The sequence below is a fragment of the Astatotilapia calliptera genome, chromosome 15 (genome assembly GCF_900246225.1).
Source record: "Astatotilapia calliptera chromosome 15, fAstCal1.2, whole genome shotgun sequence".
NCBI lineage: Eukaryota > Metazoa > Chordata > Actinopteri > Cichliformes > Cichlidae > Astatotilapia > Astatotilapia calliptera.
The window spans coordinates 18912156-18928911 of record NC_039316.1 but is presented as its reverse complement, the minus strand read 5'-3'; the positions used below and the strand labels follow the sequence as shown (position 1 = coordinate 18928911).

At 39.6% G+C, this 16756-nt stretch overlaps 1 protein-coding gene across 2 annotated transcripts in view; it reads left to right on the top strand.

Moving 5' to 3' along the window:
• msraa (methionine sulfoxide reductase Aa) overlaps positions 1-16053 on the top strand; it is a 70541-nt gene extending 54488 nt beyond the window's left edge. For both annotated transcript variants that reach the window (XM_026194169.1, XM_026194168.1), the window contains exon 6: positions 15286-16053. In XM_026194169.1, coding sequence (XP_026049954.1) covers positions 15286-15456 — 171 coding nt within the window. In that variant the 3' untranslated portion in view covers positions 15457-16053. The remainder of the gene's footprint in view (positions 1-15285) is intronic.
• Positions 16054-16756: the final 703 nt, after the last annotated feature.

Below are 16756 nucleotides of genomic sequence, written 5' to 3'. Positions count from 1 at the left end.
TCAGAGACTTTTGACTACAGTGTGTGAATACTGAAACATAATGGACCTGTCGGTGTGTACATGCAGCATTCTCCATATATTTCCATATGCTTTTAAAGTCTGCACACACAGAAGATGTTCACACGCTGCCTCTCTCAAACGCTCCTGCTGAGGCTTCTCCACCACCATCCCACCAAAGGGCTTGTTGCCATGGAAACTGACGAAGAAGAGGTTACTTTATTCTACTCTATTCTATTCTAGTGTAGTCTGGTCTTCATTAAAGGCCTTTTTTCACCCTGTTTGCCCTTCCTTTTCTTTCGGAAACCTTTTGTTTTTTCTCTCAGCAGAATTTGTCTCAGAATCAAGCACTTGAATGGGCTGAATGGAGTGCAGTCGTTGGGGTTTCATAATGGTTCTGGTTATGCTGTGGCTTTGTGCGTGTAACATGAATATCAAAAACAGCTCGTCCAGCAGAAGGGGGAAGTAATAATGTGGGAGCATTAATTAACAACAACCCAGTAGAGAGCCTAAGACATCAGAGTGGATTGGGAACATGGTGAGAGGTGGGGGATGAACCCTACTCTTACCATAACAACTGAAAAACATCAACTAATGGACATGTAATGATACTAAATTGTCCCGAAGTTAAGCTTCGTCCATACACAGAGAAGGCCAATGTGATTGTCTTTATTGTTTCATGTCAGAAATTGTGTTTGTACCAGTTTTCTTAGGCAGCTTTTCCCCAAAAGCATCTTGAGTTGAAGATAATCATAAAATGTATCTTGTGTTATATTTACTGGACATTTAGCATTAACTGGAGTAATAGTTGAAGCTTGCTGAGCTGAAAACAAATGTAAGAGGTTGTCAACTGATAGAATTTTTTTTCTTTTAAATTAATGTTTTGTTTCACAGAGCGCTGAGTTTAAATGTTAGGAGTTGAGTCCCATTAGGTGAACGCTGGAATTCGAGGTCATAACAAAGTACAGTGGGGCAAAAAAGTATTTAGTCAGCCACCGATTGTGCAAGTTCCCCCACTTAAAATGATGACAGAGGTCAGTAATTTGCACCAGAGGTACACTTCAACTGTGAGAGACAGAATGTGAAAAAAAAATCCATGAATCCACATGGTAGGATTTGTAAAGAATTTATTCGTAAATCAGGGTGGAAAATAAGTATTTGGTCACCTCAAACAAGGAAAATCTCTGGCTCTCACAGACCTGTAACGTCTTCTGTAAGAAGCTTTTCTGTCCCCCACTTGTTACCTGTATGAATGGCACCTGTTTGAACTCATCATCTGTATAAAAGACACCTGTCCACAGCCTCAAACACTCAGACTCCAAACTCCGCCATGGCCAAGACCAAAGAGCTTTCGAAGGACACCAGGAAAAGTATTGTAGACCTGCACCAGACTGGGAAGAGTGAATCTACAATAGGCAAGCAGCTTGGTGTGAAAAAATCAACTGTGGGAGCAATCATCAGAAAATGGAAGACATACAAGACCACTGATAATCTCCCTCGATCTGGGGCTCCACGCAAGATCTCATCCCGTGGGGTCAAAATGATCATGAGAACGGTGAGCAAAGATCCCAGAACCACACGGGGGGACCTGGTGAATGACCTGCAGAGAGCTGGGACCAAAGTAACAAAGGTCACCATCAGTAACACACTACAACGGCAGGGAATCAAATCCCGCAGTGCCAGACGTGTTCCGCTGCTGAAGCCAGTGCATGTCCAGGCCCGTCTGAAGTTTGCCAGAGAGCACATGGATGATACAGCAGAGGATTGGGAGAATGTCATGTGGTCAGATGAAACCAAAGTAGAACTTTTTGGTATAAACTCAACTCGTGGTGTTTGGAGGAAGAAGAATACTGAGTTGCATCCCAAGAACACCATACCTACTGTGAAGCATGGGGGTGGAAACATCATGCTATGGGGCTGTTTTTCTGCCAAGGGGACAGGACGACTGATCCGTGTTAAGGACAGAATGAATGGGGCCATGTATCGTGAGATTTTGAGCCAAAACCTCCTTCCATCAGTGAGAACTTTGAAGATGAAACGAGGCTGGGTCTTCCAACATGACAATGATCCAAAACACACCGCCCGGGCAACAAAGGAGTGGCTCCGTAAGAAGCATTTGAAAGTCCTGGAGTGGCCTAGCCAGTCTCCAGACCTCAACCCCATAGAAAATCTGTGGCGGGAGTTGAAAGTCCGTGTTGCTCGGCGACAGCCCCAAAACATCACTGCTCTCGAGAAGATCTGCATGGAGGAATGGGCCAAAATACCAGCTACTGTGTGTGCAAACCTGGTAAAGACCTATAGTAAACGTTTGACCTCTGTTATTGCCAACAAAGGTTATGTTACAAAGTATTGAGTTGTATTTTTGTCATTGACCAAATACTTATTTTCCACCCTGATTTACGAATAAATTCTTTACAAATCCTACCATGTGGATTCATGGATTTTTTTTTTTTCACATTCTGTCTCTCACAGTTGAAGTGTACCTCTGGTGCAAATTACTGACCTCTGTCATCATTTTAGGTGGGGGAACTTGCACAATCGGTGGCTGACTAAATACTTTTTTGCCCCACTGTAAAGTAAACCTATTTAATGTCTGTAAGGGCTGATAAAAGGGCAGAATTGACAGTATTGCTGTCACATATCTTCAGACACTTAGCTGAAAAACACGGGATCTATAAGAAAGAAAAAATAATTGCATATAAATTAATAACTGATTTAGATTTTTGTGTAGCAGGCTGATAAAATGCAGCTGGACAAGACGAGACAGGGCTGCAAGAGACAGGCACACTTGGGCCGTACGATTAATTGAATTTGAATCTTGATCAAGACTTTGGCTTTCCACAATTAAGTGAACACGATCGAGTAATATTCAAAATGCATGCTCTGCCAATAGACTGCAGATCTAACGTGTTAACCACAGTGGTTCCCTGCATCCTGCAGCATAAAGTTTCCGCAATCAGGAACACGACATCAAACAACAGATATACAACAAAACTCAAATGTCTGGAACGACAAGAGGCGGCGAGTTTGTCCCTCAAAGCAGATCGTCATCAGTTGTTTGGAAATGCTTTGGCTTTATGGCCAGCGAGGTTAACCAAGGACACATTGAAATCACTAACCAGTCACCAAAGTTATGTATACAATAAACATGGTGAGTAACAAAGGCTTCAGGAACATAGTGAACTTACCGGCTGTATAGTTTTTCAAAAGCAGAAATTAGTGTTGTTTTTACACGACGGTGCAATAAAAACATTTTTGTGTCCATTTGAATAATAAATCAAAATGTGATCACTATGTATTTCCTTACCATTCTGTACAGTCAGTGTGTGTTGAATAAGATAACAGAGTCGTTGCAAAGATTCAGTTAAATGAGGATTTTACTGGGCAGGATGCAAATTGATCCAGATATGAGTGGAAAATGGTTCAACTTTCATCAAAACATTTGCTGGAGTGAGGCTGGAGGCACATAACAAAATGAAATGAAGTTTTTGTCAAGTGGTTTTCCACTAGAGAAAAAAAAATCTTATTATGGGCTGAAGACCCAGCCAGCCCACTTTTTATTTATTTATTTTGTGGAAATTGAGTCACCATTTTTAACAATGGACAGACATTGTAGGTGAGTGACAAACAGGTAGATGGTGACTTGTTTGCCTGCAGGCTTTTAGCACATTATTGCAAATATTCACTCGAGTCAAACAGAATCACTAGAGCAGCTTATGGATATTTCACACATGTAAGATTTGTTGTATGCCAGATGTTATAAACACAAGTTTTAGATCCTAATATTTCATGGATTCCAGAGGGATGCAGAACCAGTGGGAAAATGCAGTTGGCTGTGATTTAATGTGACTCCCTCTTCGATATTACACAATTGCATTCAAGATAATATGTATATGATGCATTTTTCTTTGCAGATCTAATACAATGGGCATGTCCTTGTTAAAAGAGATAAAACTATGGTGAGGTCTCCTTGTTTTATTCCCAAGCTAACTTCTTTGTTTCGAATGCTCAAACATAGGTTTGCAAACTTGTGTGTGAATAAATACAACCCCCACCTGGCAAGGTGGGAAACAAAAACCTCGATGCCAACACTTCCACTAATACACAGATATATCAAAATGTAGCCGTCTGCCACGGCATTAATGTGTTACACACTCCACTTATGTCCAGAAGCTCTTTCTTATCTGTTGCTGTGTGACCTTTTTCTCAGCACCCGCTTCTTCCAAAAATGTAAATGTGTTTTAGACATCTTTGGATTTAAAAAATTAACCATTTGGATTGACATTTTATTTGACTGTGAAATGGTTAAAATCAGACAGCCACACAACATCCCAGCCAGGAATATATTTTTAAGAAAACATTTGGTTTCACCATTTACATATATATAGATATAAATTATGTTTCTCATAGGATTACGTTTCTGTGTCTTGCATGGTGAACTTACCTGTTTGAGCCTCTGTGACACTGAAAAGCTCTTGTTCTCAGATGCTGAGGTGGCATGGTGGTGCAGTGGTTAGCACTGTTACTTCACAGCAACAAGAATGTGCGTTAGGTCGTGCTGGCTGTCACATGATTTTGCAGAAGTGTTGAGGAGGCAGATATTTCATATGTGTCATTGGGAGACGATGTTTTTTCACCCTTTAGTTTGAACCAGATGTTAACAAAGTTGTCCTTTATAGACACGCTTTTGCTGGGTGGGAAATTTCTCTCTGCTGCAGCACTAAGCACAAGACCTGTTGTGACTTTTCATCATGGCTTTCCCCAATTCCTTCAGAACTCCTTACACATCCAAGACTATACTCAATGTTGATATTAAACTTAAACTTCACCTGCCCTGTAATATATGTTTCAGGTTATTGTTTCCTGTATTTTATTTCATTATGTGAAGTATTTCTTAGGCTCTCAAAAAGCCCTGTTTTAATAATATGTCTTATTAATAGCATTTTTATATTATTTTTTACTTCCTCCCTCCATTTACATTGTCGAGTAATTACAGAGACATTTGATGGATGGATAGATTCCTCTATAAAAATCTCTTTTAGGTTTTGTTTCCTCTCTCATTTTTTTTCTCACCAGATTGGCCACCCCACCTCTCCCATCTGTGTGTGTGTGTGTGTGTGTGTGTGTGTGTGTGTGTGTGTGTGTGTGTGTGTGTGTGTGTGTGTGTGTGTGTGCGTGCGTGTGTGTGTGTGTGTGTGCAAGCAGTTGGCCTATAGCAAACAGACTCCATGCCAAACCATCTGGGTCTTAAATCTGTCCTCCACGAAAATCCCTTTAGTTGCAAAATAACGCACACACACGTATACATACACTGAAGGTTAGGTATTGGGTCTGCAGTCCTCCATATGTAATGTTTTACATAAAGCTGCAACAGTTTTAAGTTTAAGGATTCCCCTGCCAAAAATCAGGCTAAATTTGAATTATTTAGTGTCTTTTTCCCCCCTCCTCATTTTGAGATAGTAGATGCATCGTATTCCAGTGTTTACCTCTGTGCATTAAATTGGCACGCAATGGTACAGTGCTGTCTTTAAAATATTTATGAATTTATGCCCCCCCCACCAAAAAAAAAAAAATCTTGTTAAAGTCTTTGTCTCTGCATCCACAGTGGCTGTGGATGCTCACGCCAACCACCTACTTTTTCTCTCTTCTTTCAAACAAAGCGAGAATGCAAACTGCATCACAGCACTGAGGAATTTCCCAGGACGTGCCTTTCAGACACAAACTGAATGTTTATTGCCTTATTCTACACGTGCAAGTATAAAAAATGTAGAGGGGAGAGCAATGCGGAGATAAAGTTTAGGCCAGGACTGGTGATAAAGAGAGATGAGAGGGTTAAAAGAGAAGAAAGAGTCTGGTTAATTTGGTGTCAGGGTATTGACTACTTTCGCTTCGCCGCCTGGCTTGATTGTATTGTTCACACAGAGAGTGATTGGGGAATTTGGTGTGTATATATGTGTGTGTAAGGTACAACAGCACTGCAGTAAATTACCTTGCAGGCGGCTGGTGGTTGAAAGCATGAAAGGAGCCTCCCCTTTCTTTTCTTGCCTCCTACCCATCATTAGGGTGTGCACTGCGTCTAAAATGGCAGGTGGAAGTGGTGTGTGTGTGTGTGTGCCCGCGCACACTTGCATGCTCGCTTTATGTAATAATGTGTGCTCGGACTGTGGGTGCAAGCATGGGTGCTAAAGCAGTTTGTACTCATTGTTCTGGCGCCTCTTTCTCTCTTGATGCACCTCTCTGGCTACATTTTCTTTTCATGAACATTCATATATCCACTTCTGAACACAAAATAGCTGTTTTCCCCTTTCCTATTTCCTTTTCTTTCCATTTCTTCTTTGTCTATGAAATCCCTTTCTAGTTCTTTTAACATGCCAGCTTCACCTTTTTTCATTCCTCTCTCTGTCTCATGGGTGCTTATCAGTGTTGTTCACGTTTTCCTGCTTTACCAGAGCAGTCAAGGTATTTGCATTCCAAATGAGCAATCTACTTCTCTGACATGCAAATTAATGGATGTGAATTATGCATTTATAGCAGGCTGCTAACAGCAGCAGGACCAGCACAAACAAATGCAATGAAACACAGTTAAAGATGCCACTACAGCAGCATAATGGAGAATGCAGCCATTTTGGGTATTACAGGTTTCCTCCTCGAGTTATTGTTAGCATGCATATTTTTGTCCAGTAACCAGTGTTTATTATCTCAGATGAAAGCTTGCCTTTTTGTGTGTGTGCGTGTTAAATAATCACAGTTGGCTTGAAAAGCGACTTTAAAAAAATTCAACCAGCAGATCATGAAAAGAACATATCACAATGAGTCATGATAGAAGGTTACTTAGAAGGAGATTTAGGTCTTTATGAGGTTTATCTTCCTCTCATGGAGCACAAAAAGGATATCGTCCATGGTTTACGTGAAGTGTGCAGGAAGCAGGACATGTTGACCTCATCCTCATCTGATGGTGATTGCTTTGTCTAACCAGAGCCATTCTAGGAGAGCCGTTACACTTCCATTAATCCCATTTGGGGTTCAGCAGGGGGTGCTATAGAGCTATAGAGCCCATGCTCAATGAGTAGGAGTAAATGGAGCTAAATGGCTAAAGTAATTATTTACATGTTTCTACAGAAAATAGCCCATATTTTATTTGAGTTTTCATAATTACAATATAAGTGTTTCTGATTTGAAATAAAACAACCTCATGCCCATTTAGTTTTTCTTACAGTGAAGCCAGCTTTGCGTATAAAACACCAGCATTCTGCCTAATGCATGCTGATTGATCAGTTATGATATTTACAATTCCCTCAATAGCACCCATTTCCGAATGAAAACGAAAACAGATGTTCGAAGTGTAGTTAAACCACAACAGAAACTTCCGAGCTCGCATAAGAAACAGCTGGTTGTGGTGGTTGATGGTGACTTCTATCAGAGTTAGCGGCTGCTCGAAATTCTCCACAGATGCTCATTTCGTCATTCGTCATCTGAAACTGGCAGAAGTTGTAAAGTAGCTCATGGTGCCGTGCATCCTTAATATTCACTGTAAGGTGTTTTACTGTAATCAAAACCTGTAAAAAGTCTAAAAATGCAACTGTCTGTTGCTTCATTTGTTGAAAACATGATGGACAATTCCAGAAGATGTTTTTAACATACATTCTTCAGTGGCTGATAAGGTCTGTTATCACAAAATTATATAAACATATAAATCTGTCAACGTTCACTCTGATAGTTTGATGATTGACTGTGCTGGAAATTGTACAAATTTCAAAAAGCTACTATGTTAATAAAGATTTGTCTTATCTTATCATTTTATATTTACTTAAAGATCAAGTCATTTCCCCCCCATAATTCTCACTATTTCAGCTGACTACATTCCTACTCTGCTCATGGTAATGTGATATTACACACATAAGTGTGTCAATGTGATTCTAAAATGATTCAGGTTGACATACAGCGCCTTCAGAAAATGTCTTGCGTAGTTCAGGGTTGCAGTGCATGTGTGGAAACATTTTTAATTTTAACAAAGCAGGCAAGAGGTAAACAGGAAGCCACACAGCCTTACAGGTAGCACTGATTAAACAGTTTGTCATCGAGCATCATTAAGACCTGATGTGGAGAAATGAAAATCTGGTTATTGGCTTCAGGTTTCGTTGCACTTTAAAGCCCCTAATGTATTTGGTTTTGCAAATAACTCATACAGAAATGATTCATTGTGAGCTCTATTAGTATTATTTGACCCCACATAAACCACAGGTTATAATAATACCAGGGAGATGATGTAAAGCAGTTTGAGTGCAGAATTCAGACACAGCAGACTCCAGCTTTGACTGTTTTTGACTGTCTGGTTGTGACGTGCTGAAACTCATGGTTACCATGTTACCATGGTTACAAAAAGATTTCACATAAATATATGCATACATAAATATATACACACTTATTGATAAGATTGCATCGCAAACAGTTCAGATTCACCACAGAGATCACACGGGAGGATTGTCTTGTAACCCCATAGTTGATCGGCGCTTTCGCACAACAAACAGCGACTCTCTTTTTCAACTGGTCTCCATAGCAGAGTATGAGTGACAGCTCTTACACCAGCTCAGAAAAAGAGCCATAAGCACCATTGTTACCATGTGAGTTAAATGTGAACGCTAATTGTTTTGCAGTGTGTAGTGTATCACAGTGTCAGTACAAAAATCAAAATTAATAATATATAACATTAATATAACAACATCAACAAAAAGCAAGGACATGAACCAACTGGACCCCAGGGTGGTTTTCATTGTCTTGTTTCTCTTTGTGGTTCTTTAATGACGTTTGTTTGTTTTGTTGCACAGTGCTTTGTGACTACATGTCTTTGAAAAGCACCTTAAAAATGAACTTTCCAGACTTAGTTACCATTTAACTAAGTCTGGAAAGTAGCCGGCATCATGCTCCGTCTGTCACCCACCGTGTTTTCCTCCTGTTTCATGTAGTTTATCTTGCCCACTCTGGGGGGCCGTGCTGCTGGCTGAGATATTGTCAAAGAGTATATTTGTATGGTAAAATGTGGGAGGATTACTAAAACTTGACGCTTCAAAGTCTTTTGCATCAATTCCATTCAACAGTTATCTGATTGCAAATTTCCTAATGTGTTCAAGAATGAATGAAACTTCAGGGGAAACGTGGTCGTGTTGTCCTTTTACATTTGTTCATCCCTTTTTCTATCACAGTAACTGTTAACGTTGTTATCTGTTATTTGTTGTGCTGTTCTGTTTGGGTTTCAGCAGGGATGCATTCATCATCCCCACATATATCAACACTTCTCTTTTTGAGCCACACATTTCTAATGAGGCGTTTGTTTACCTTCGGCAGTTGGATAAAGAATAAAAATGCTGTATATAAAGTGGGACACCTGGTCACCCTCGGCTGAAGCCAATTTTTCAGAGTTTCCGGTGTAGCCAGCAGATATCTGGGCCAAGATTTCCATTTCCACCCACTGGTCATTGTTTACAAATGCAGATAAATAATTAAAAGCTAAATCATTGTCATTCGATAGCCAATAGTTGTCAGATGCATCTTGGCAAATGCCATCTGTCTTGTTCTCTAAACACAGATTGTTTGCCAGCAGTCGACCAAAGCCTGCTCAAAGGCAACTGGTCAATAGTACTTCCACTACAAACACAACCCTTAAAGCTTCTGGAACAAAACATTTGCCTCTTGCCTACAGATTCTGCATATTCATATACAGAATCATTTGTCCTGGCAACACTTTCCCAATCACTTAACAAAGGTCACGAAAGACGTCAGACTGTGATCGGTCAGCAGTCAGTCATGTCTCACGGCCAAGTCATGGTAAGAATTCCTGAAAAAAATGTCAGAACCTAAAAAAAAATCGAATTTATGGAACTGTGAGCACACAGCTCCCTTTACAGATCACAATCAACTTCAAAATGTTCACACATAGTCTGCCCACTACACTCCCACAACCAATGGTCAATGCAAGTCACTCATGAATATTGATGTGCACATTGTTCCTGTGGAGAACAGAAGCAGTGTTAGAAACAAAACATAGTTTGAGAGGCTGATAGCTGCCAGAGCTTTTAATCCACTTGGTGTTTGTAATTCTACTGTAGGCGCCGAGATACAATTTCACACTCGGTAAGTAAAATAACAATTCCAAGATCTCCACTTGCTGATTCAAGGTAATTCCTTTATTTCTGAACGTGGCTGAGATTTAAAATCAGGATATTTGGGGTTACTGTAAAAGAACCAGACTTTCCCGAATCTGCAGCTTGATGCATCCATATATGTAAGTACAGGTGTGACAAAATATGGTTTTACTTGAGCCTGTCTTTCCCCACCAAGTATACTTGATAGCTTACTTAATATTATTCTTTTAGTCTTTTTTCCCCTTCTGTGTGAAAGAATAACGCCATTCACGATTCATTTAGTAGTCTTATTTTGAAAGTTCTGATGCTGATAACACTTCCTTTCTGTTTTTTTCTCTGCTGGCTGGGCAGATGCTCAGTTTTATTCAGCTGCTCTCCCAGAGAGGTTCTCGTCCTGCAGTCAGATGTACTCCAACTCCACCATCTGGGACTTCATCTGGCAATGGTAGTCCTTGTTCTGCTTTAGAGGTCTGCTCCAAACTGGAAGAACCGGGAGCAGGTGGAGATCTGGTTCATGCAGGGCAGAACAAGGACTACCAGTGCTTATTGCAGTTCAAGATGGTGGAGTTTGAGTTCGTATGAATGATAGGATAGAGAGGCAGCTAGTTATTTTGTCACAAATTACTTGGGAAATAAATGATTTTCAAAGGAGTCAATGAAAGCGTATTTTGGGGCATATACTGATGTAGAATCCATCCATAAAACTCTGGTTTCACTGACAGCAAATACTGATATTTTTAGTTTGTATCTCACCAGTTTAACTGACCAGAGCGACTGTGTCATGACTCCTTGTGGTGACTCTTATCACATGAGTGACAGTAATGTGAAGAAAACTGAACTAGCTTGCTGTAGAAAAGAAGAAAGTCACAGCAAGAAAATAAACTGGAGAGCATCAGACAGCAAACAGTCAGAGACAATCTGTCGATATCGTGTGGTGAATCCCACCCCTATATATCTTATGTTATGTTTGATATGACATAACTATAAACACTCAAAAGATAATTACAAGCTTCTAAAAATAAACCTGCCTACTGTACTTGTGAATCCAGCTCACCAGCCTGAATCACGAATGGCTGCAGCAGAAAAGAGAATCCCGTTCTGACTAACTGCTGCTGTGCTATACCTCCACCCTTCTTACTCAAATTAAATTGTGGTGTCAGTGCAGTCATGGTGGGGAATCTTCACAGGAAGCAATGAATCAAACAGCAGTGAGCAAACTGCATTAAGAGCAGAACTTGCCGGCGTCACATCTTTTGTGTCTTTGTTTTTGTTTTGTTTTTTGCTATAAAAGCTGCTTAAACCCTCTGGGTATGTTTGCTGACATTTTCTTCAACAACTGCCGAGTGCTGACGTCAATGAAGTTAAAATGGTTTGCAAACAATTACCTCTCACTAAGTATTAGAGGCACCAATGTGTGAAATTGCAGCTTTAGTTTGATTGTTTTTGTACTAAAAATAAAGTGAGAACTTTTTAGTATTTCCCCAAAGAGTTCTTTGTGTTCAAACTGGAAGTGCAGTCCAAACAGGGGCTTCACATTATACCTATTTGCCATATCATCAAAGTAATCGACTGGTAGATGTCAGCGCACCAATATATCCATTCAGACAGAAGCTGCTAGAAAGAATAGTCCTTAAGGACCTATTAAATGAACTATTGTGTTTTTCTTTATTTTCTCTCATATAAGATATGTGATAAAAAAAAAAAGTCATGACACTATGTCCATAAAATCATAAACCTTACCTGATTTGAATTTGGCTGATTTCACATTCAAAGTAATCTTGTGTCCAGGCAGATGCCTTTGCAGCTGCTATTTTTAAGCCAATCCCTTTCTGACCGCTTGCACAAACAAACCTGAAGGTCATGTGGTCGTGATGAGAGATCTCAAGCTGTAGAGTCTGTGAGCATGCTGGTTTTTCCAGCATTCATGGAATTGAATGCACCGTGAATGTATCCTGCAGGGAGAAACTTGAAAGGAGAAGTATTTTAATGCACATATACCACCACGTAGTACATTAAATAGTAGATGCTTTTGTTTTGCTATACCAACACAATGTCTGCTTACCACCTGGATCTGGTTTTCATTTGGGTGTGATGGTGGGTTACTGAGTAGTACTGTTGCCTTCCAGCAAGAAGATTCTGAGTTTAAACCCTTATTTGGAAAGTTCAGTGTGGAATTTGCATGCTCTGCCTGTGCCTGTGTGGTGATTCCTCCCAAAGACATGCTTGTTGGGTATATTGGGATTCTAAACTCGCTGTTGATGTGGCCTAGAAAAGAGCTACACGAGTGCCAGTTTATCCCTGTTTTGCTTTTTCTTCCCGAAAATGAAAATTAAGTTGATGGACAACCTTTTTACTGAACCATATTCAAAAACATGGAACATGACTCCTACCAAGTGATATAAAACTGGCAGCTGCTTTGGAAATCATCCCGAAGAACCCTGTAAGACGGCCTTGGAGATAGCCATTAATTACTATCTGCAGTATTGCTTGTTTGTATGGTACTAACAGTATAAATTCCTGAGGGCTACCCGTCAGCAACCTACTAGATGGACACATGAATTTGAAAATTCCAGGTGACATCCCTTCACCTCATTCTTGAGTTATTGCATTCACAAATTTGGGTGTCCACACTTCCTGCCCACCCACCAGCCGGGTGACAACAATACCCCACCAGCCTTTTACAGCTAAGAGGTTAAAAATGTATGCAAATGTAATACACTTGGCAGTAAAGGGTCAAGGCTAATGAAAACCTACCCTCCTCATCTAAGCACATAAAAAGAGACGCATGACAAAATGTTAAAGGCTAGACTTCAATTTATCAAACACAAATGTCATTGGGAATTTCTTTGGGATGAGTTTTTTTTTTCTAATTCCTGGTTTTAAAGGCCCAAACTAACCTGAATCAGAATAAATTGATGGCTTTCAGGAACTGTAACCCAATCATTTAAACCAATCTTGTACCATTACACTTATTGCTTGTCAAGGCCCAGTATCAATGAAACTGCATTCAGACCAGAGCAGAAGGACCCTGCTGTGCTTCAGGTCCAGGTCACCTATTTGAGGCCTTTGGGTCTTTGGCTAATGACAAAAACACTGCATGGGGGAATAAAAGCAGGGAAGGACGATGGATGCAATCGCCAAGCTAAACACTGATGAAGCGTGTAGTTACATGATGTTGAATCAAAGTGCTTTATTTTCCAATAAGTATCAATATGTCTGTGAAGCTCATGGTACTTAAATAAGAAATATAATATTCAGTAAAAGGACTAGATGTTATATTAGCAATAAAACTATCAAGAGTAAAACATTTTACTGTCGCATTTTTTCATTGAATATCATTAATTACAAATGTCGGAAAATACAGATTTTTTAAAAGATTTGTGTTTTTATTTCACTGTGTTTATAACATTATCAAGTAGAAAAAGCCACATAAGCCATAAAATCACAGGATATGGAGCATATAATCAAACTGTGGATTATAGTATGTTTCCATTCAGAATGTTCTGAAGCACTGAGTGCTTAAATAATTAACCTCATTGTGTGGCTTTCAAATAAAATTTTAACCAAATAAACATGGAGGGAGTTTGACATAAATAAACCAAATCCAGCCTTCGTGAAGATCCCGAGTTGAACCATGAAAAATTGCTCTGTTTTATGATTATTTAGGTTAATTAGCATAAACCTAGTGCAGTGGCTACAGGGGCTCTGGGTTTGTATTCCTTTTAGCAGCTTTCATGTCAGGAAGAATAACAGCAGCTCTGCAGATAAAAGGCTAAACCTGTAAATGTTCTGCCAAATTTATGTCTCCCAACATCTACCGTAGGGTGCGATCCAATAAAAAGCCTCATGATGTCTGTGCACATGCTAAAACACACACATCCCTCCATCAGAAGCAAAAGTTTCATCGTCTTCATGCCTACCGTTTCTCTGTCTTTTATTTAACCCACACGCCATCTGGTTGAGTAATTTTTATCACAAGGAGGAGAGGGTGTCATCACCAAATGATTACACACTGAATGCGTGTGAGCGCATTGTCTGTTTTGTAGGTACCGCCCCACCTGGAGCTGAATAAACACATTCGAGAGAGACAAGATGCTAATAAGTACCTGCAGAAAACAACCTTGATAAGATGAGTTCTGCTCAAAGTCAAATCATTCTTGCAGTTAAATTGGTTCGGTGCAGACTAACAAGAATATTTTTATTGATGAATGGTGGGAAACTCAGTCTCAGCATCTATCCCTCCTGAGTTTGAGGAACCTGATGACTCTAACTTATTTTATAAATCCAGTCGAATTTATTAGAGTCAGTGTGTGATTTTCACCATAACTGTTTTTGCTGAACTGAATTGTGTCTCTGGGGTAATGTACTGTATATGATTTGCACTGCTAATATGAGATTATTTCAGTGAATTTCAACTTGTTTGTTTCCATGTCACACAAAAGGGCAAACCAAAGTCTCTGAGTACACAAGTTTTCATATCTGCAGAAAAGAATCTCTTGAGCAGCTAGAAAGATATGCTTTTTTGTTTGCATGGTCAGATAAAGGCACTCTTGAGCATTACAAACTTTTTTTTTCCTTTGCAGGATGTTCTCCGTCACCTCGTCTCTCTGCCTGTTGTTTGTCTTCACTGCTCTTTTGAAGCAGGCAAAGTTTCTTTCAGAAAGGACTTTTGGTTTCTAAGTTCCTCTTTAGCTCCCCTAGTACCACGTTAGTGTCGTTTAACGCCACCCAACAAAGGGTGCACCAAGTTTGAAGGCCGAGTTAACATCCCCAGTCTGTTTGAAGGAGTGTCAGTAAGAACATGATTTATAGATATACTATTTAAAATAAATTAACCAAAAAGTAATGAATTAAAGTAAGTGTTTGGGTCAGATAAAAGCTGCCTCAAGGTGGAAGATTTGGAAACCACTCAGTTGTACAAGTGGTTCTGTTTTGTCTGTTTTGTCTTTTTTTTTTAAAAAAAGAAAGAAAACCGGCAGAGATCACTTTGCTGTTTTCAAGAAACAATCACAAACTGATTTGGATCCATCAGTTTGGGCAGGATGTGGATTAGCCTTGGACTGCTCATATATTCATGTTTTTCATTTCATAATGACCTGTCCAGTAATTTGTGATTTTTTTCTTTTCTTTTTTCCCCTCTGTCTTTTAGGTACTAACACAGGCAGGTCACGGTTCCATCACCACAGAAATTGCTGAGGCCAAGCAGTTCTACTATGCTGAGGACTACCATCAACAGTACCTGAGCAAAAACCCCGATGGATACTGTGGACTGGGAGGCACAGGTGTCGCGTGTCCGATGGGAATCAAGACGAAGGCCTAGACAGCCAAAAACAGCCGAGAAATATCTCTGATCTGTCTGCAAGGATGCCGCAATGGATCGATTTGAAAGAGAATATTCACTAATGCAAAAAGTTTTGTGTTTCAGATGGTTAAATTCCTACCATTTGACATATTTTATGGACTTTTTTTTTTTTTTACATCGGATTATAGTCCACATTTATCTGATGATTTTTTTTTAAGGATCAGTACCTGCCAGATGTCACCCTCTGACACAACATAAACTTTGAAAGCCAGTAAAGACTCTTCACTGTCTTTTGAAAAAATCTTTTGAAAAAGGTGTAGTCCAAAAAAAGTTCTGCGACACATAATCAATGATGAAATGCTGAGTAATTTCATGCATCCTGAAAAGGTGGTGTTTAAAATGAAATCTTGTCAGAGAGCAGTGAAATCCTGCACAGCATTAAGAATTGTTAGTGTGTGGAGTGCTTTTTCACTGTAGTAGTTTGTTTAATCAGCTCTTATAATTTGCAACTGCTTTGGGAAAATTATACGTTTGTTGCTTAAGTTCCTTTTAAAACATATTTGAGAGTGGGCTGCTGTCTAAAGACTAAAAGGAATAAAACAGCTTGAGAACTTGCTGCGTCTTTTGTGTTTTATGACTTTTACACTGCCCCGTGTGTATACTACACATGCTTTTTTTTTTTTTTTTTTCTAGATAAGAGTCATTCTTTACAGGTAAAGAAATCTCACCATTCCACAGCTGAAAGAAACTTAACAGGTCTGAACAACACAAACATATTACAGAGTGTCATCTTTTATTTAACAGAAATTAACCCAAGAATACAGGAGCGTGCTTCCATAGAAGCTAACAGGGTAAGTATTTGCTGCTAATTGTGAGCACCTCTATAAAAGCCAAAGCTTTGACAGTTTGCTGGTCTGGAGGATTCAGTTGTGTGTTAACACAATGCCACAGAGGATGGACATCAGTGACCTTAGAGAAGCAACTGTTGCTAACCATCAGTCTGAGAAGGGTTACAGTATAAGGTCATTTTCAAACAATTTAGTTGACCATTCTGCAGTGAGAAAGATTATTCATACTGTACGTGTAAAACATTCAAGATAGTTGCCATTCTTGTCAGGAGTTGAGGTCAGAGAAACCCAAGAGCTACATCTCAGCAAACTCAGTTAAGGACGCTGAACTAGTACGGCTTGTTTGGAAGAGCTGCTATCAGAAAGTCTCTTCCCTCTCAAAAAAATAAAAATGCAGCAACACAGTTTAGGTTTCCAAAGCTGAATCTGAACAAACGACAAGACTTTGTCCTTTGGAATCAAATTGGAGA